Source organism: Peromyscus eremicus, chromosome 8b, assembly GCF_949786415.1.
Source record: "Peromyscus eremicus chromosome 8b, PerEre_H2_v1, whole genome shotgun sequence".
NCBI classification, from domain to species: Eukaryota; Metazoa; Chordata; class Mammalia; order Rodentia; family Cricetidae; genus Peromyscus; species Peromyscus eremicus.
This window is the reverse complement of record NC_081424.1, coordinates 51,065,068-51,086,120: the sequence shown is the minus strand read 5'-3', so window position 1 is coordinate 51,086,120 and position 21,053 is coordinate 51,065,068. Positions and strand designations below refer to the sequence as shown.

The window sequence follows — 21,053 nt, the reverse complement described above, 5'->3', positions numbered from 1 at the left end:
GTTTGGATCAGTGGGGTCCTTTTAAGAGTCATATTCCTAAAGCCTGAGTTGGCCCTGATGAGAAACTATTAGGCGCTAAAGTCCTAACAAGTTTCATAAACAGATGTGAGGCTTAAGAAAAAATACTGGCTTTGAGTTATCTACTTCTGTGAGAATATCGAAGTTAGCAATACAAAAATATAAAGCAATCTACAAGGCTTTGTGAAGGGTGAGGCACTCAATTAAGCACGTGTATGTGCACACATCTATTTCCAATTGTGAATTATACCGTTAGGAACTATTTTGAAATGTTAAATTAAAAATGTCAATTGCTAGAAGAAACATTTATCATGGGAGAAGGTGGGAGAGACAACCTGGCTCAACCACTCCCAGCCAGAACAGGTCTCTCTCTGTTCAGGAAGCCTTTGTGTGTGTTTGACACTGCGCAGCAACAAGAAGCGGGGCTCTGCGTCATGTCCTTGTCTACCAGGCCAATCCCAGGAAGCTTTACAAGAGAAAAATCAAAGGAGTAGAGAACTGTCCAAAGGAAAAACAAAACCAACCTGGTGGAACTGAATGACCAAGCGGAGCGTTTGCCTCCATGTGTGATTCTACAAAGGGTGGTCCTGCAAGACCTGGTTATCCCTTTAAAACCATTTCTACCTGATGTCGGGGGGCTTTAGAAAGCACCTAGGCAAGCACCACCCCTATTCACCGAGCACATTCGAATTAGCTAGTTAAAAGGAAACTCGAGTGTGTTCCCAGGTACTTTTCATCTGTTGTTCTTCACATGTGCAAGTCCCACACCCACATGCCTGCTTTTACTACCATATAAATGGAACTGTTCAGGGAATGGAGGCGGCTCCTTTCTGGCCCCATGTGAACAGTAACTTGGAACTCACTCTTCCTCACATAGATGGCAGTGGGAATCACCGATTCTTTCCCTTGAGCTTTGGAATGTGAGCACGGGGCAGGCAGACCACTCGTTCTTCTCCATCTGAAGTCCTTCCATCGGTCCCTCTGGTCCAACAGTAAAAAGCACACTCACAGGATTGTGCCTTTTCAGCCACGGCCTTCTAGATGAAGAAACAATTTTAGCTGTCCCCTCAGGAGTCAGTTGTTCTTTTTCCTACTTATTAATCTGATAAGGAAATGACTGCTCTCTATCTGAAGACATAGATAAGGATAACTTTCGCTTTGTTTTTTGAGGCAGGGCTTCTCTTCATAACCTCTGGTTGTCCTGCAACTCACTCTGTAGACAAAGCTGGCCTCCAACTCTGCAATCTACCTCCCTCTCCCTGCCTCCTGAGTGATGGGATTTAATGCATGCGCCAGCCACCACTGCCTGGCCTAATTTTGACATTTTGTAACTGCCAATGGGGCTGAGATTTCTACTCTGTCTTTCTAAACTGCCTGCTTCTAAATCACTGGGTCTAGAACTACACTAGACAGACGGAAAGTCCAGGACACTGTAGGAACTACAGATCTGAGGTACCAGTTAACTTCCTCTCTCTCCCCCAAACAGAACTCTTTCAAGATCCTGAGTTCTAATACTTACTTAAGAATGAAATGGTTCATAATCTGCTCACGTTCTTAATATCATATGGTGGGGAGGCATAATAGAAATTTTAAAAAACTCTAAATATAATACAATGAGTCAGACACAACCCAATGAAGTGATCAACACAATTTATTTCCAGGATTAACAACTTTTTAAGCATGGATATAGTCAAGGGAGAAGTCTTTGTTTTGCTCAATTTCAAAGAATTGATCTTTTCCAATTATCACTGGGGGTGATACCCTGAAAAACCTGATTTCCTCATTTTATTGCATAAGAAATTCAGCAATACTGACTTATTCAAGAAACTGTTACTACCTGGACATGATTCAGACAATGAACAACAGGAAGCTCTTAAGGCACCTCTTTCAATGATGGGCCCTCCACCTAGGACATCAGATCAGGGTCCTGTCATGGGCCTCAAGAGTCGGGGATTCAGACACATAGCACACTTCTAAAACCTATAGCACTCCAAGAACTACACAATGTCCTTGCCTCTCTGACTCTGGGTTCTAATACCTAATTCTGCATAAATAATTCCTTAATTTTTGCTATTACCATAGAGCACTAACTCGCCATAATGAACAGCCATCTAGAGAGTACCATGGTGTAGAAGTGCTGGGTGCTCCTCATACACTACTCACGGAAATTCTCAATTTCAGTAAAAGCTACCGGGGTCATTGTTCAGACATCTACTCAGTCTGGACCTTTCCATGCTTGCCTAATTAAGATTTCAGTAAGATTTATGCTGTTTTTTTTTTTTTTAACTTGATACTGCTGGCTAACTGTGTGAAAAATTTTGAGAAAGGTTTCAAGTTACACTGTATTTTTAAAATGCCATGCGTACTAAGCCACTGAAATAGTAAAGAATGGGTCATATTGCTGTGGGATGTTCTGTATGCTGTGAAAATGTGTTGCTATGATTGATTGATAAATAAAACGCTGACTGGCCAGTAGCCAGGCAGGAAGTATAGGATAGGCGGGATAAGCAGAGAGGAGAATTCTGGGAAGTGGAAGGCTGAGGCAGGAGATGCTGCCAGCCACCGCCATGGGAAGCAACATGTAAGATACCTGTAAGCTACGAGCCACGTGGCAAGGTATAGATTTATAGAAATGGGTTAATTTAAGATGTAGGATCTAGCTAGCAAGAAGCCTGAGCCATTAGGCCAAACAGTTTAAATAATAGAAGCCTCTGTGTATTTACTTGGGGGACGCTAGTGGGAGAGAACTGTCCTGACTGCCGGCAGGCCGGGACACAGGAAAACATCAGCTACATCATACAGTTCAACAAGTAAACAAAACAGAAAATATAAATATTGCCAGTTTTTTGATAACATGACAAAATGAATCAAAATGGACTTGAGTGCACACTTTTAGAGTGCTATTTAATGACACCTAAAAACCATCCACCTTTACAAATCCACGCTCTTTCCCTTTCATTCAGGAGGATCAAACCTGGGGCCACACACATACTAGACGTGCTCATTGCTGAGTCCTGGTTCATCGTCAACCACTTTTTAATGGAACAATTCACAGAGGCTGCTTGTTGTGATGTAACAATAATATTACTGGATTTTCTCTGCACACTCCACTAGCTCAAGTGTTAATGGGCAAGTATGGGCATCACACATTCACCTGAAAAGGTAGGCAGTGCGGAATATCCTATTGAACAGTTCGCAATGAACTTCAGTAGTTTTAAATTTCACTGTTGTAACAGCCAAAGTGATTTTATAATGGAGCTCCACAAATACAGACTCTGTTACTCTGATGTGTCCACTCTTTCCACTATGCTCTAGGGGGTCAATTTACATGGATTTTAAAGTTACCCAGTTTAGTCTTAGGCTGCTGTAGATGGGGTCATTAGTGCCCCTCAAAATATTCTGAGATACGTCAGAGCTCTTAACACATACGTGCACTGACAGAGGATGGTGCGAAGACACAACCCGTCCAGCGACAGTAGGCAGACACCAGCATGAGGAATCCACAACTCAGGGACAGCTCAGGGACGGCTGAGAACAACCAGAAGATGTAGAGGGGAGAGGCTGTGTCCAGGGCCTGGGGGAAGGGGGGGAAGGGCTTTGCTGACAGCCCGACTCATGCTGCTAGCTGCTAGCTACTGCACTTCTTGGTAAGTTGCTACATCAGCTCCAGGAAGCTCCCCAACACAGTCCGCTTACTAACACCACAGCTCTACCAAAGGCGAGAACTACAGCCTTGGCAAGCACAGCTTTGAAGTCAGTAAAGTCGGGGGGGGGGGGGGGGGGGGGGAGCACACACATGCAAGCCAAGAGTGGTGGACAGGAGAGCACTGTCTTGTTTAAAAACAACAGAGGTATCTGAGCCTCCTCAGTGACTATTTCTGAAGATAAGCTGTGTACAACGCTTGCCACACGGGGGTTAAAACTCTTTCTACTCCAAGCCCTTCTCGGCCTGTAGTGAGAAAACTATAACAGTCATGGACATGAACTACTGGGGCCAACAATTGAGAACGTAATAGATTCAGAAAAGGCTCTAAGTAAAGGGTTAGGAAGCCTCTCCATCTAAAGGGCTCAAAGGAGGAAAGGTCTAGTTTACACAGCACATGTATTAAACTAGTAAAGGACATGTCCAGACAGCTACTGTAAAAACTGACTACCAATGAAATAGGAAACTTCCATTATAAAAAAAAAAAAAAAAATCAGAGGAACATTTTATTTCATGTAATAATCATAAACAAAATAATCAGATTTGCTAAGATTAGCAGGAATGGGAGTTTACCTAACAAATTCTATGAGCATTTCCTCTGAGGGGAAGACTGGGTAGTAAAATGGCCACCATTCATTGCTAGTTCTAGGACTCTAAAAACAGTGTCATGACAAGATGTAAACTAAGTTTGTATGAATCTAGCTTAGGGATGTGAATACTTGAAGAATCCTGTTATGCATTTTAATATGGTAAAATAATCGCAAATTAACTATTAGTACAAAGTGCAAAGGCTAGCCTCTAACCTATATGAATTCAAGTGGAAAGCAAGCATTAATAATTCTCAATGTATGTACTATTATTTCATACTTTGTTTAATCCAAGCCCAATGGACTATTTATAGAATGGTTGATACAAAGAAACAGATTACTAAATCTTGATTATACATACAGTGCATAAAACTGAGTTTGTGAAGTTGTCAAAACCACCCCCTCCAACGCAAATCTGCAAAGGTTACAGAGCATCCTCAAGGAGAAAGGGAAATGGAAAAGGGCTTTCACATTTTATTTGTGAGCAAAGTGTTTTCTAAACGAAACCTTATTTAGCATCAACGCAATATAAACCTGCCTTCACACTAGTTGAAAGGACATCATTGTGCAAACTTAAAACCATTAAGTGAGTTCTTAGATATTCTAAGAGGAGGAATAACAATGTACATGTGTAACCACAAAAAGGGAACTTCAGTGCTTAACGCAACCATAAATCCTAAAAAGTCTGGTTGGGCATTTTCAAAATTGGCATACACTAAATTCAAAATCTGGTAACAGGGTTTCAATGTTCACTCAAATACAAATTGAGACTTAAGGAAGCCACTTATACCTGTGACTTAAGTTTCTCCTAAGCAAAACAGATACTACAAAGACTACTTCCCAAGGTGGTCACAGGATTGCCTCACAAACATGATGCAATTGTTATTCCACTCAACACAGTATGCATCCTGAGTATTAGCTATGGGTATCTTCAGTGATGAAGACTGTCTAGCTACGAAGAAATAAAGACTGGAGGTTCAGTAGCTTTCCCAAAGACATTCTAGCAACTGGTAAGGCCAGTTTGAAAACCCAAAAGCAGTAATTTCTTCTTCTCTTCTTCAACTTGTCAGTCACAAAATAGAAAACTATTACTGCTTATTATATTTTTTGTTAAAGATACAGATTCACTATGTGACTCAGGCTGAACTCAAGATCTTATTGATTCAGACTCCTGAGTGGCCTGTGTTCTATGACATTCAACAAGTTACGGTATTAAAATGCTGGAAACAGCCTAGAGATCAGGGTGGGGAAGCAACTCACTTTTAATACGGGTCACAATTTCAGTTTCCAGCCCTGCCTGCTCCTGTACAGCCTGGAGTTCTAGGAACAATGGCAGATAGGGTAGGAGGAGACAAAGAACATTTGCACTCAAGTCCCCAGCATTCAGAAAGTCTGCTGTGGTGGACTCAATCAACTTCAGATTCAGACGACAAGTGTTTGAAAACTCCAAAGAATCTATATTGAACACACAAACTCTTCCTTTGGTCATTATTCCCTTAAACAACAGAGTGTAATAACTACAGTTACTAGGCTTAAAAGGAAATCTGAGCTGACTTAAAGTACATGGAAGGATAGAACTGAGCACCTGTAGATTTTGGTACCTGTGGGAAAAGTCTCAGTACCAATTCCCTGCAGGCTGCTTCAGGGGATAACGTGTACAGGTATGAAACCATGTATTCTGGTCTTATGCAAAGTGTACACTCATTAAACCATGCATCTGGTCTTATGCAAAGTGTACACTCATAAAACCATGCATCTGGCTCTGTGCAAATGTATTCTCAGCTTACTGCATGAAGCAGCTAATATTTTACATAATTAGAAGTTACCCCATTACACTTTTCTCCCCCTTTGATACAGTAACAAAAGGAAAAAGGTAAAGGAGGGGAGAGAAAAGGAGACTCAAAGTATTTGTTCTCTATCTTCAACAATCTTCAGAACAAAGGTAATTCTAAGTGCACACATGTGATGAAAACCCTGCTTAAGGAGGCGGGGGTGGGGGGGTGGGGGGGTGGGTGGGTGGGTGGGGGAGCAAGGAGCCTATCTGGAGAAAACACTTATGTGTGTCAGTTCCTGATGTAAGACCCATCTAGGCAGTCCTCGTAATGACACTGATGCCAGTTCCTGACCAATTTAATCATTACAAATTTGTCCACTAAAGGTTCTTTCTGAAATTAAAATACCCAATTACGTGATAAAGTAGAAGCTTGAGTAACCCTATAAAAAGCACATGTAAGTAAGGCAAATGCTTCCTGTAGTCATCTTACTGATTTCTTCTCAATTCTTTTCTTGGTGCAATAGCTCATTTTTAAAAATATGAATTTAAACTATGATGATCTCTACATTTTAGTCACCCTCCAGCATCAATTGCCATAAATGTATTGTTACATCACTAAAAAATTCTATGAAACTAGAACATTTTAAGTAGAAAACAATTTAAGGAGTATTTTGTGTAAGCCAGGTATGGTGGCTAATGCACACTTGTAATCCTACCACTAGGGAGCAGAGGGACTGTCATGAGTTCAAGGCCAGCCTAAGCTACAGGTGAGACCCTGGCCTAAAACTGAGAGGAAGAGGGAACATATTCAATGTGTATCTGAAATGGAAGTACATAGGTGGGATTCAGCAGAAAACACATACACTAAAGAAGGTATGTCTACATAGTTTACACACACGTCTATGAGTGTGTCATAAAACCTCTCAGAAGACTTCAGTCTGTAGTGACTACTCGCACAGTTCTTACAATTTTCAGGGCTCCAGGTGCCTGTAACACTTCCTAGAAAGCGGGGAACCACAGGGAGCAGCACACTACAAATCACTTTCTGTGTGTACCTACATTAAAGTATGCCATTATTAATTTTAATGTTTGCCTTCGCCAAATTTGATCTTTTTTTCTTTAGACGTGAACATTAAATTTTTAGTGCCCACAGCTCACATGGTCTTATAGAGGCTATATTTTATATAAAAACCACAGCAAGAACACTTAGGAAAAACATAATTCTATGCTACCCTATAGCATCTGTGATTAAATAACTTAGTGTTTTATCTGCCTGCCTTAAAAATGAATTACAGATATTTGTTCTCATCTTCTGCAGTACGTAAGTAAAATACTTGTTTGTAAAGGGGAAAAATGTAAAAGGTACTGAAATATTTTACTAACACAGCACCTAGTAAATAATATAAAGGCACATAAGGTATAGCAAAAATATTTTAATTGAATATACAATGCCCTTGGCTCAAAGGTCATGCCCATTTGAATACACAGTGAGGAAAATATAATATTCTTGGAATCACTTACTCAGTGGATCTGTATTAAATGGGCAGGAAATGTATCCAGATTCACTCACTAGCAGTAATATTCACGCATGTTCACTAAACTGTCTACTGTCTACTTAGTAAGTCCTTTTTCTTTGATTCTGACCCTTTTAACTCGCAATATCTCTGAGTTAGGAATTATTTTATAGTCACTGGTATGTCTTACTGGAAACAGCCTGTTTCTGAGTAGTGTTGCTTGCAATTAATGGCATTTTATCCAATGAAATTCACTATGTTTTAAAAAATAACTTTAAAAATAGCATTGCTCCTGGTCCTCAGCACTCCTAGGTGTCCAGTCGCTTCATAAAGTGTAATCTTTCACAAAAGCGGGAATGGAAAACTGAATAAAACAGCCCAACTCCCAGGATAAGAATGAAGTTACATGGAATTACCTTGAGCTAAAATGGCATTCATACCATTTGGACCTTCCCATTAACTTCCGATTCTTTCCTTACCTAGAGTGACCTACAATGATTATCCGACCCCGAATGCTGCACATGCAGATGGCTTTGTCACATGTTTCTATGTACTGCAGAAGTTATCAACTGCACTATACACACACTAATGCTAAGAACAGAGCTCAAGCTCAATGAAATGTTTACAGATTAAAAAAATAATTCATTCAGTCTGCTAAACTACAAAGAAGAGTGTGGCATCACAGTAAAACTATGCGGGGCTGTGGAGTGTATCTCAGTGGGAGAGCACCCAGCATGCAACTGGCCAGGGGTCCACCCCAGCAACAAACAAATGCACACTATGTGACTGAGTGTCTCGTACAGTACTGCCCGCAAACCCACCAAGCACTGTATGAAGGGGCTGGGCCACTGCTCACATATTCCAGTTGGCAGCATTCTAGTGACAGAGCTGTGATCAACGGGATACAAAATAGGGCAGGTCCTAAGCCAAACCTATGAGATAAAACAATTAACTTTTCTCTGGAGTGTTTAAATGCTGGTGAAGGAAATTCTAGTTCAGTCAACAAGGCTAGGTATTTCTTTCCTTAACATTATATAACTAGAGAAGGGCACGGGAGGAACGAAGTCATTTCTTTTAAATTATACAAAAGAGTCCCCATGCTCAAGATGACACAGTGATGACAGCTGAGGAGGTTGGTTAACTTGCACTTTCTAGAACCTCCAAACCAGTGCAAGTGCAACCCACCTCAAGCACCCACAAGAAGAGCAAAGGCTTAGAACTGTTTTTAGAAAAATCACTAACAAACAAGTCTTATTTATATTGCTACTTAACTTGAACAAACGCCCATTAATTTTGATCAGAGTAATTGGAACTAAAGTTGTTTTGAGAAACTGTACTCACTATCATTTCCTAAGGTCAAAGTCAGTCTTTCCTGAATGTTTACTTTGCCCTAAATTTGCAACTTTGACTCTGTCCTAAGGGAAAGACCTGAAATAAAATCAGACTATCGACTGGGTTACTTTGTAACTAAACATTCAAACACTCCTACGCTTACCTACTTTCCCCAAATTATGAAATATATTATGTCCTATTATCTGTATTTACACCATGTGAGAAAAGGACTAACTTTGGCCACAGAAGTTATAGCTCTCTAGATCACCACCACAAGTGTACACAAACAAATCTTATTTGACATGGCTGCTGTGCTGTCATGACTTAGAAATGGTAGATAGATCAAATGATGAACTGCTGGAAATGACTGCTCAGGATCATATGAAAGCTTTCCACTGGAAACTAAAAAATATCGATGGCTTTTTTTTTTTTACATGTATATACTATATGTAGAAAACTCAAAAGAAAACAGCAAATCAATGAAACTGAAGGGCAAAAGCAAACAAGAAGCCAACCTCAATTTCTTCTCTTCAGTTTACCTTAGAGTCTTGTCTAAACAATGTTACCCAGAGCCTACAAAACACATGATGGACACTTTATTCCTCGTGTATCAAAATCTCTTAAGTCCATCAACACCAGTATACATTTTATGCAATCAAGAAACTCATGGTGGGCACGTGAACTGCACTTCTTAATGACAGTATTATCTACACAGAACAGCAAATAGAGCGTGAAAACTTGGAAGAACTTAAGTGCAATCTGACTACATGCTGCATCTGGCTTTATGTTCAGCTGTATTAAACAAAGTACTGCAGAACTGCCTCTTGGCCAATATACTTCTTTCTAATTTCTTCATATTTACCAAGATTGGAAGCTATAACCACGAGCAATGTTAATTTATCCAATGTTTCCAATTTTCTATCAAGTTTTAAAGAGTACGCTATTAAACTTTTAAAAAACATTCTACCTTTTCTCTGTATAAGCATAGAGACAGACATACAGAGAAAGAAAAACTACATGGCTTATACAATAAATATACATGGGTACTGCGTACATATTAATCAGACTGCATGGTTTTTATATAAAAGCATACAGGTTTTTACCACCACATAACTCTTCATTGTTGTTAAAGTGTAATGGGGAACTTCCACAGCTAAGTGCATGCTACTAACAATTCAGTTTTAAGAATTTGTAGGTTAAAAAAATACAATTCCTAGAACACTGTTATCAAACAAGTAAGTTTTATTGGCATCTAAAAACAAAATTCACCCAACATTGAAACGTATTTTAATGTTTACGTTGTTTGCTTTTTCTTTTCTTTTTTACTCACTGCAGTATGAGGAACAAATCACACACACTTACTTTGGAGGAACAGAGACCATAGTGGAGATTTTCACAAAATCACTTTTTAAAATCTCTGTATTATGCTCCTCAAGAATCTAGAGCCAGTCCTTGCATAAAATGTCACAGCTTTGTTACCTTAAAATCCTGCAGCAGCCTAGAGATAGGAAGAAGATGTGCCACACCCTGCTGTTCTGCAATTATGTCATTACCATAGCCAACCCAACGACAGTGTCTAAAACCCTCTCTTCCATAGGAAGTCTCCGACAAGCTGTTAGCATCTCCTTGACGTTAAAAGAATCTGGGGGCAACATTTATACTTTATCAGAAAAATAAAAAAATGTTTACCTACCATGTTCATATTAAGAACAATGTCTCTACAAGTCAGTTGTACAATAATTTTAAGAGAAAGGTGAACATGAACATCAGATTAACTTAGTTCTGGCAGATAAACGTGAACAACTCTGGTGCAGTCAGCCATTACCCTCTTACAGAGATGACAACTGTACAAAAGGTTTCTTTTACCTACTGAGCGATGGTTATGTCCCCTCAGTCTCTGTGCTCTCTACCACCACTGCTTCACTTTCTACATCAGCAACTGTGCCGCTCTCCTCCTTGTCTATGTCACCTGAAGACGCCAGTTTGTCATAGAGTTCAGGGTCCTTCTGTACTGGTAAAGGCGGTGGCTGAGCATGCCTCTCTGTATTTTCACCGTTAACTTGAGGCACATTATCACCTTTTCGTTGAGAAGTGGCCCCTTCGAAATAATCAAACACCCGAGCATGAGGAGGGGGGACCCAAGTGTTTTGAATTCTATCTCGTCCAAGACGATTTCCATTAATTTCTCTGCAGAAATCAAAATCTCTGTCATCCCTATCCCTTTGCCTCTCCCAGGGTCTTCTGCGGTCATCAAAATCTCTGTGAACTTCTTGTGCAAATCCTCTGTTCCAAGGACCACTTCTAGGATCAAATCGGTAACTTCCAGCCCGAAATCTACCTCTTTCTTCATGTAAGCCTTTTGGACCACCAAAGACAGGCAGAACTCGATGCTCTCGCTCATCAAAATCTCTATGCCCCCAAGGCTTCTCTGGGGGAAAGCCAAAGTGGTCTCTTCGACCAAGATGATCTAGACCTGGCCTCACAAGATTCTCTCTCATGTCCACAGGAGGTCTTCCAAAATGATCCCTACCATCTAATGGAGGCCTTCCAGGGCCTTCTCGGGGATCTATAGGTCGCCCAACCACATCCCTAACATCCACCGGAGGAGGTCTATTAATGCCCTCTCTTGTTTCTACAGGAGGAAACCGGTAATCTCTATCCCCTTCCTGCTGAATACTGTCATTCCCAAGTGGTATTCGTTTATCTGGGTTGGGAACATTGTCTATACTTGGTCTTCCAGGAGCCAGAAAAGGTCTTTCTGGCTGACTAAAAAGATCTCCAGGAGGAAAAGGTCCACGGGGTGGCGGGTGAAGAGCTGCATCAAGTACCGACGGGGGAGGGATCCCCCTCTGGGGGGGGATTCCAGGCTGTAGTAAAGGAAATCTTGGTCCAGGAGCCTGTGGTATCAGTCCTGGACGGATGTCTAACATTGGCAATGCAGGCATCCTTTGAGCTGGGATAGTTAAGGGAGGTAAGTTTTGAGGTCCAATTGGTGGCTGTGTTCCCAAAAGTCCAGCAGGATTTGAAACATTTGGTGGCTGTAGTCCTACAAGTCCAGAGTTGTTAGGCAAGTTTGGAGGCAGTACCCCAAGAAGTCCAGAGCCACTCGACACATTTGGTGGCTGTATGCCCAAAATTCCAGAGTTATTTAGAATATTTGGTGGCTGGGCTCCAATAATCGCAGCATTACTGGAAACATTAGCTGGCCGAACCCCCAGAATTTCAGAATTACTTGACACATTTGGTCTCTGCACACACAGGATCCCAGAGGTGTTTGCGGGGCCAGGTGGCTGTGCTAACATCGCAGCACTACTTGGAATATCATTTGGAATCACTACAACAGAAAGAGAAGAAATCATCTAAAGTAAGTCATTGTTCTAAAAAGAAAATAAATTATTAATGCTATAATTTCCACTAATGAACTTGAGCTAGCTCCCCTCAAAGAATCATACTTTACCAGAGACAGCATGAACATCAGACCTAAGATTACGAATAGTACACAGAGTAAAATTCACATGTTTAAATAAAATACTCTGCACAAATTTTTTCAAACAAAAATGTCAAGTGTGTTTGCATGTGATTAAGATACCAAACAATGGGACCATTGAAAATTATTTAATGCTTTCAAACACCATTTTTAGCTAGATAACAATCTGGTACAGTATCTGGTATTCACCCAAGAGTTGCTGACCCTCGTCTTCTGACCACAATGCCCAAGAGCATCATCATCATCAAAGGGGGAGTGCTAGGTCTTAATGAAAAGGTCTAAAAACCAGTATTATTCTGAATAGACTATCTTTTGTAACTGTCTTAACAACACAGGGCATTAAAGTAAGGCAAGCGCCTAGCACTGAGCTATGTCTCCAACCCTTGAGTAATGTCACGTCTTCTTAAGGGACACTGCAGAGCACAGAGAGAACACGTGTGAAAAAACTGCAGTACCACTTTACAATTTAGTACAAGATGGATTTTATGTCTAGGGTTTTTTAGTCACTGGTTTTGTTTTTACCTGGTCTGGTGTTTTCACCAGAAGGAATCTGGTGTTCTGTAAGGTGAGGTACTTTTTCTTCAGGCTCTGCTTTATTGGGAGGATTAAAAACATTTCCAGCTGATAGAGTTGAAGGAGCGAGACTGCTGGCAACAGAACCACCTGGTAAAACAAGGCTACCAAATCCAACATCTTTCACAGTTTCTGGGGTCATGGACAATGGTGGTTGCACTAAAGCTGTTTAAACAGGACAAAAATTGATTTCAGACAATTTGTGAGCTAAGTTTTCTGGCAGCTTGAGTGATTTACTTAGTGGCATCTCAGTATTACTAAGCATGTTATATTAATCAATGCTCAAAATGACTAGTCATAATGAAGAGGCTCAATTCTATTTACAATGCTTCATTCTTTTAGAATAGAGGAAATCATTTTAAGAAATATTTTAACCAAAGGGTCTGGTACAGGAATAGTCAGTCACTGGCGATTCTAGTAACACAAAAAAACTAATTTTCTAAGAATGTCAGCTAAGTGAATACTAAATACACAGAAATGATCAGCAGGAACAGACAAGTAAATATCACAATGAAAGTCTGGCCAATCTTCAAATGACAATGTGTGTGTGTGTGTGGGGGGATCCCTTTATATTCAGTACCTTCATCAAACAAGGTTAGGAAAGGTGAACTGAAAATGTAATGCTGTAAACATGCTGAACCAAAACAGTTGGTAACAACGCTTCACATGTGTGTGCCACTTACATATAAAAGGCAGAAGCACAATATAACAGTCTTAGAAGTTCCAGTTCAGGGTATGTCATATGGAAAACTGTTGAGTCATACTTGGACATGTTAAGCGAAAGTGCTCCCTCTCCCCATATTCACCTCAAGAATTGCTTGAACAAACTGTCAGTATACTATAGAGATGTAACACTGGGACAAAACTACCTATGATCATGAACAGGAATTATGGGAATTAAGTGAGACAGGAAGAAGAGCAGAACTGCATGCACTAGTAATCGATCCCAGGTTTGGAAACTATAGTTATTGAAAGATAGACTATAGCACAAGCCTCTTTGAGTGGTGAATTAAAAAATAACTTCTGAACACTGTAATTTTCAGAAAGATTTGAAAGCTAACTAAATAATGAGAGGAAAACATTTTAAAATGTAAGAGAAATGGATTTAGATTTTAAGAAATTAACAAACATCTCTATTATATGTACTCTCATGAAAGGACTTTTGGAATCTAATTTTTAAAGCAAGATTGCTCAAAATTACTGTATATTTCTAAAGAAGCCTTGTGTTTAGTAACAGGAAAAAGGAAATAGAAAATTAAAAGATAATTAAATGTCTATAAATGTTTATTTTTGTAATCCCTTAGATTAGTATGGCTTTAGTTAAGTACATGTGCACTCTGAAGGCAAAGAGAGGAGCAGAGAATCTAGTTTCTTTAGGAAATCTTTCACTATTTCCAGCATCTATAAATCTGCAGGTTTACACTGCAAGGGAGGAGGTAAGTATTCATATTATCATTTCAGTATGATAACCGAAGTACAAAAACACAGCGAAGTAAAATGTGCTGTATGTACACTTCTCCTTGACGCTGTTTTATAGTGCACATTTATAATTTCTCTATTTCCTAGTTTTGTCCACTGAAAATGTTTCCACTCAACAAAATCCTCCGAGCAAACATAATCTTACTAGATTGTGGTCTCTAAATGTCATCCTGCACTAGGAGAAGTGTTTGGTTCAGACTACAGTGGAAGATACCGTATGAGCTGGGGACAATCAGGCCGGAAATCGTGAGACTCTCTCAGAAGCTAAGGTAGCTAACTCCAAGACACAGAGAAGCAACATACACCAAGTCAAATACACCATTTGACTATCAAAAGAACAGAGACAACAACTGATGGGAAAGAATCTCCTAATCCATGAAAACACCGATTAAAAACTGAAGAAATGAAGGGCAGGGGGGTGTCAAAGGAGAGGAGTCACAGAAACCTTCCTGCCCCCAGTCACCCACTCCTCACTGTGCCTGCTGGCAGCGAGGGGGAGATCTGACACCCACCCTGACTCTCCTGTACACTACACCTCAAGGGAACTAATGACCAGCAGCTGCTAAAAGTTTTCTTTGTATTAAAAAAAATCCTAACAAAGAAATTACTATTTAGAAAGACAACTAACTTTCAATTAATGACAGATTTAACCAATAAAAATCACCAAATTAAAAGCATCATTAAAACTGAACAGGTAGACATTTTCAACAGCCGAGTTCCAATACCCAAATACCCTCACCAATTTTAACATTGTTAAGTATGTAAGAAAATATAAAGTGTAAACAAACCCTAATATAATTATGCATTTGAATAATAATGAAAATATAAATTCATTCACCCTAACTACGTCTCATTCGGAGAGATGATAAGACAAGTTGGGCACGAGCAGGGATGGGGACACAAGTCACTTCTGTACTTTCTGCTTGACTTTGCCATAATTCTCAAACTTCTATAAAAAGGACTGTTTGTTTTGTTCAAAATGAACAGAAAGACACTAGGATGATATAATACAAGTCTAAGACACTTTGCTTGTATTCTTATGAGAAAAAAGGTGATCCACAATCTAAGCAAATCTTTGGTGCTAATTTCCACCTTACAGGAACCTTTTATCTAGAGAGGAACAGCGTGGTAGTCAGGAAGAGCTAGGAAACAGAAGGGAGACCCGGGCAGGACAGGATGGCTCTAGACGAGACACTTACAACCAACACAACAGAACACAACTGCCATGATGGGAGGATGTGAATCTGGACGAAGGGCATAGATCAGGAAGACATTTTGGGACAACCGAGCAAACATGAGTAAGAACTTCTAAGATACTGTTCATTTTCAAAATTCTCTAGCATGCATTTGTTGGAAAACTAATTAATATTTCACAGGAATGAGCACAAACACACTAAGACTCCCTAGGATAAAACAGACTTTGTAAATCAGTAACTCACATGTTGGTACTACTGGAGGAATTGCAGGGGGAGGTACAACAGGTGGGGGAACCGGAGGTGGCATAAAACCTACATGGGAGAAAAAAGACCAAAATAAAACAGCACAAAGAAAATGACTTGTTTAAATCAAAGGGTTCAAGATTTATAAATGAACTTCCACATTTTCTTAATGTTTTACCATGGGATCCTCACTCTGCTACCCAGCTGGTGTGGAACCTGTGGGCTAAGTCATTCTGCTTCAACCTACTGAGAAATGGGAATGTTGTGGAACATTACTTAACTATGTAAAGTTGTATTAATTTGTTTCTGTGGCAGAATATTACTTCAACTATGTAAAGGTGTGTTATATTTGTTTCTGCTGCATTTGTTTATGGTTTAACAATGTAAAGATGTGTTGCTTTGCCTAAGGCACCTGATTGGTCTAATAAAAAGCTGAATGGCCAATAGCTAGGCAGTAGAGAAATAGGTGGCCTGGCGAGGAGGGAGAATAAGTAGGAAGAAAAATCTAGGCTCCAAGGAAAAGAAAGCTAGGGACAAAGAGAGAGAGAGATGCTCAGGGACAGCCAGCCAGGCAGCTACCCGTCAGCCACACACAGAAGCAGCAGGAAAGTAAAACATACAGAATGAAAGAAAGGTAAAAAGCCCTGGGGTAAAATGTAGATGAAGAGAAACAGGTTAAGTTAAAGGAACTAGTGGGACAAGCATAAGATAAGGCCAAGTAGTCGTAACTAATAATAAGTGCCTGTGGCTTTATTTGGAAGCTGGTTGCTGGCACAAAAGAAAGCCTGCTACATGGGGACCTCAGTGCTCCACTATAACAGCAAATTTCACAGCCTTAAAATGGCCTCCATTATCATGCTGATGGATCTGTGCAATATTCTCCACTGAAAATGACTTCTATATACACTTTACTTGATTCCTATAAGCCAGATAAAGCAGTTATCCTGATCATAAGGTTCTATTTATTTACTCACTCATTCAAGTCTGGTGAAATGCTCTGCACTGCAGATCGGTGTCATTAGCGACAGAATCAACTGGTTTATGTTGGAATGCTGACCATAGGAAAAGTGCTAAACCTACCTCAAGCTACTGGTCACAACATTTAAATTAAGCTATACATCTGTCACCTATTTTATTTCTTTGACACATTATGCTCTTTACCACTAGGTTGAAATATTTTGTTAACTTTAGATGATATGTTTTAAATTCTTGAATAAAAATCTTAAACTATAATGACATTTTTATGATCCTACAGACCACATGACCAAATTATAAATCTGCTTCTTTGCAGTTTTTAAAGGTAGAGTTACTGTTAAATTAAATTAGAAAATAGTGAGTAAAAATAAAAGCAGCTGAAAGATGTGACCCAATGGATCCAAGTCTGGAGAATAGACCCACAAAGCTAGTTCTGTTGTGTGTTCAAGACTGAGAACCACCGCTCTATGGCACTGGGACCCCGAAAAGAACATCAACGATATTCTAAACAGAGTTCAAACAATAAGATATAAATTCCTTACCAGGAGGTGGCTGTGAAGGGTTAAAACTTGCTCGTAGAAAAGGAGGAGGAGGGATTGGGCTGAATCCAGGAGGTGGGACCGGCATCGACACAGGAAACGCTGGTGGAACTAGACTAACTGCAGGAACCGCTGGAGCTACTGGAATCTTTTATGGGTAGAAAAATGTCTGTTAGCCAATTTATCCACCTGAAGTGATTACTACATTTTGGCATAAAGGCAAACTACATTTTTTTAAAAGCAAAGTAATAAATGTCATTACATTTAAGTTTCTCTTTTTCTATACTTTTTGAGTCAATCTTCTTAGGGTTAAAGCAGACAGTATGAGTCAATAGGAAATTTACCTGGAGAGTGTAAGGTCTCTCTTACATTTAAATGAATTAATGAAAACTCAGCTAAGCACCAAGGCTCAGGCTTCAGACTCATTAGCGCCTGCTCGACCACCAGGCTGCCTCTACAAAGCACGCAACAGAAGCTTTCAAAGAGCATCAAATTCCCTAAACTCTGTTATCCAATCTTAACACAAGTATCTTTTATTCATCATAGCCACAAAAAGCCCCAAACTTCTCTCTAGCATGGCTTTCTCTCTTTCCTGAACCTCAAATGTTACCAAGTCTGTTTAGCATCTCAACTTAATTGCCTAAAGAGTACTGTTCTGTAAAGGTCACATGTATAGAAAATGAACTCCCAATGGCTATTCCCAAGAGACTGCTCCTCGAGTTACTCTCTATTCTCAGAAAATTGTAGCTCCCCTATTTCTAATTCCTTGGACCTAGTATCTTTCTCCTTTTTTCAACTCCAACCCCACTAGTTGTACCTTCCAAGTCCTCTACTGTCTGACACTCCTCTTTACTTCTGTTACACTCTTCTCCGTGCCACACACACCTCTCATGTACATTGCTACAGTGATTTTCACTCCATCTCTTCTTTTATAAATGTTCAGTGTAGCCTATTCACTATAAACCATATCCAGTGCAATGTTTTACAAGTCATTCCTCTGATCCTCCTCCTCCAGTGGTTCCTTTAATGCACAATGAAGATGAATTCCTTTGAGAGCTGAGCTTACAGGCATGACTCTAGCCACTTGCTAGTCCTGGAGCACACCAAGCACGCTCCTGGCATCTGACCTTCAGTGTGGATCTCTTCTGCTTGTAATGTTCTTGCTCAGATGCTGGCGTGGATCATTTCTTCACCATCCAGCTGTTCAAGCAGCACCCTCGCACTGTCTTGAGACTGCAGGCAGCAGTGCAGACACTCTTGACCACCGCGTTCTACACCGCATTCTACTCTTCCTACTCCCAGGACCTAGCTCACCCTCTCCGTCTGTCCCCCGAATGACAATGAAAACCCAGGTGTACCATGGGTGGACCCCGAGCCCCAGAGCTCCTACGACAGTGCACGACTCAGCACTGGCACTCAGTACACATTTAATGCACAAACATTTAAGTATGAATAATATCGTTTCCAACAAAAATGGTTTTTCAAAATGTTTCACTAAATTCGGTGAAATAATCTAATGAATTTATCAAATAATGTTACTGATACAAATTTGCTTACACAGAAAGCGTAAGTCTAAAGAAACTACCACCAATCTGAAGGTGTTATAGCTCCTAGTCCTCAAGTGGTTAGTACAGTGGTGCATTGCATATGAAGAACGTTTTTAACACCGAAAGACAAGCAGTTCTCTGTCCTAATTGGGACAACAGACTCCAGCTGTCACACATCAACAAATCAGCTCTGGAAGATGGATGGTGGCAAAGCCGCCAGCTAGTACTAACCTGCAGCATGGCCACAGGCGGAGGGAAAACCTCTGCCTGTGTTGTGACCACTGTCTCCTTTTCAACTGGAGTTGGACTCTGTGTAGTCTGGACCGTCTCTTTAACGGGTTCTGAGGTTTTCACAGTTTCCCATTCTAAACAAAATATTTGAAATTCATTTCCTTTAAATGCAGCTTTTCAGGTTTGTTTTTTTTCATTTACATTAACATCTAACCCTTGCCAGATCTATCTTCGCAAATCTAAAAACAACACACGAGATAAAAATGACAACACTGAGCTGTAACAGAAATACCTCATAAGTCACCTGATTATGAGAAACCAGAACTGTTCTGTATATTATCAAGCACAAAAAACAAAGTATTAGCTCAATACAGAGAAATCCTCCAAAGAAGACAAGAACAGAAAAATGGAAGTAGCTGGGCATGTAGCACATGCCCGAAGCTGAGCGCTTAGGAAGCAGAGGCCCTACGACAGGAGTTAGAGGCCAGCCTGGGTAACATGAAATCAATCATGGTCCTGTCTTTTTCAGAGCCAAGAGCAAACATGAGTAGTCAGCTTTTGCTTCTGTGCATCTGCCTTCATCTCCTGTATGTTCCATGTTCATGAAGCTCTGGCATGCTGCTTCCCAAAGTGGATACATGTTTCACATATTCAGATATGCTCTACCCCCATAGAACTACATCCACTCACAATGTAATGCTCCCATAGCTCAGCTCTCTTCCGTGTGTGTGTGTGTGTGTGTGTGTGTGTGTGTGTGTGTGTGTGTGTGTGTCTGTCTTTGAGATAAGGTCTCACCATACAGCCTGGCCTGGAACTTGGTATGTCTGTCTGTCTGTCTGTCTGTCTGTCTGTCTTTGAGACAAGGTCTCACCATACAGCCTGGCCTGGAACTTGGTATGTGGACCAGGCTAGCCTAAAAGAAATACAGAAACCTGTCTCCCAAGAAATAGGATCGAAGGCATGTGCTCTATCATGCCTGGTCTGTGCTTTATACCAACACAGAAATCCTATATAGGTTTTCTTGCTTATTATTTATTTCTTTTGAGAAGAACATGTTTGGTTCCCCACCCCCCGAATACACAGTAGAGACTCTACAGGCCAGGGGTCTCTTTGTTCTAAATATATACTTGCTGCTACAAACAAGCAAGCAAGCAAGCAAGCAAACAAACAAATGGGGAGAGGGGAGAGGGAAGAGGGGGAGAGGGAAAGAAAAAACGAAAGGAAAGTCCTGAAAACTATGTACACAAACAAGCATGGCTGTGGTCCCACAGAGCTCCTTTTTCCCAACAGGCCACTGGCGGGCTCCAGGGCAGACTCCAGACCATGGCAGCCTGTGCCATACAAGTCAAAGGTGATTGCTGCTTTCTGTTTCCCTGTTACAACGTCAGTTCCTGAAGAATCAACTTGTCACACAGCAGAAACTTAGGCAACTGAAAAAAAGACTGTCCTAGGAAACAGGCAGCAAACAAGACACTGGGTTGATCCGGGTGGTCCTGCGGTTCAAATCAAGGACCCTGCACATGCTAAGAACATGTTCTCCTACCTGAGGGCCATCTCCAGGCAGAAGGCAACAATATCAAAAAGATGTCTGCATATGTTCCTAACCATGAGAACAGCCCTGAAAGCAGGTTAGTTTTGGTAAGAGAGCTAAGACTCAAAGAAACACAGAACAGATTATACTTCGGATCAATCCCAGATATCAATTAGAGTACTTCCTTCTGGTTGTAGCTGATTGTGAATTTATAACTGTGAATTTTTTTAAATAAAAAAAATACTTTTTAAAAGAGCAGGGCATACCATTATTTGGTTATGGGCAATGTAGGAAGTGTTTCAGAAGGTATTACGCTGAAGTACT

General features: G+C 40.4%; 1 protein-coding gene across 6 annotated transcripts in view; it reads right to left on the bottom strand.

Annotated features, from left to right (window-relative positions):
• Scaf8 (SR-related CTD associated factor 8) overlaps nt 1–21,053 on the bottom strand; it is a 142,845-nt gene that overhangs the window by 52,250 nt on the left and 69,542 nt on the right. For 5 of the 6 annotated variants that reach the window (XM_059272799.1, XM_059272801.1, XM_059272802.1 and 2 more), the window contains 5 exons: nt 19,199–19,332; nt 17,424–17,568; nt 15,907–15,975; nt 12,938–13,153; nt 10,153–12,262 (listed from right to left, as the gene is read on the bottom strand). In XM_059272799.1, coding sequence (XP_059128782.1) covers nt 10,809–12,262; nt 12,938–13,153; nt 15,907–15,975; nt 17,424–17,568; nt 19,199–19,332 — 2,018 coding nt within the window. In that variant the 3' untranslated portion in view covers nt 10,153–10,808. Of the gene's footprint in view, nt 1–10,152; nt 12,263–12,937; nt 13,154–15,906; nt 15,976–17,423; nt 17,569–19,198; nt 19,333–21,053 lie in introns of those variants that run through there. The other variant, XM_059272800.1, reaches the window with a different exon arrangement.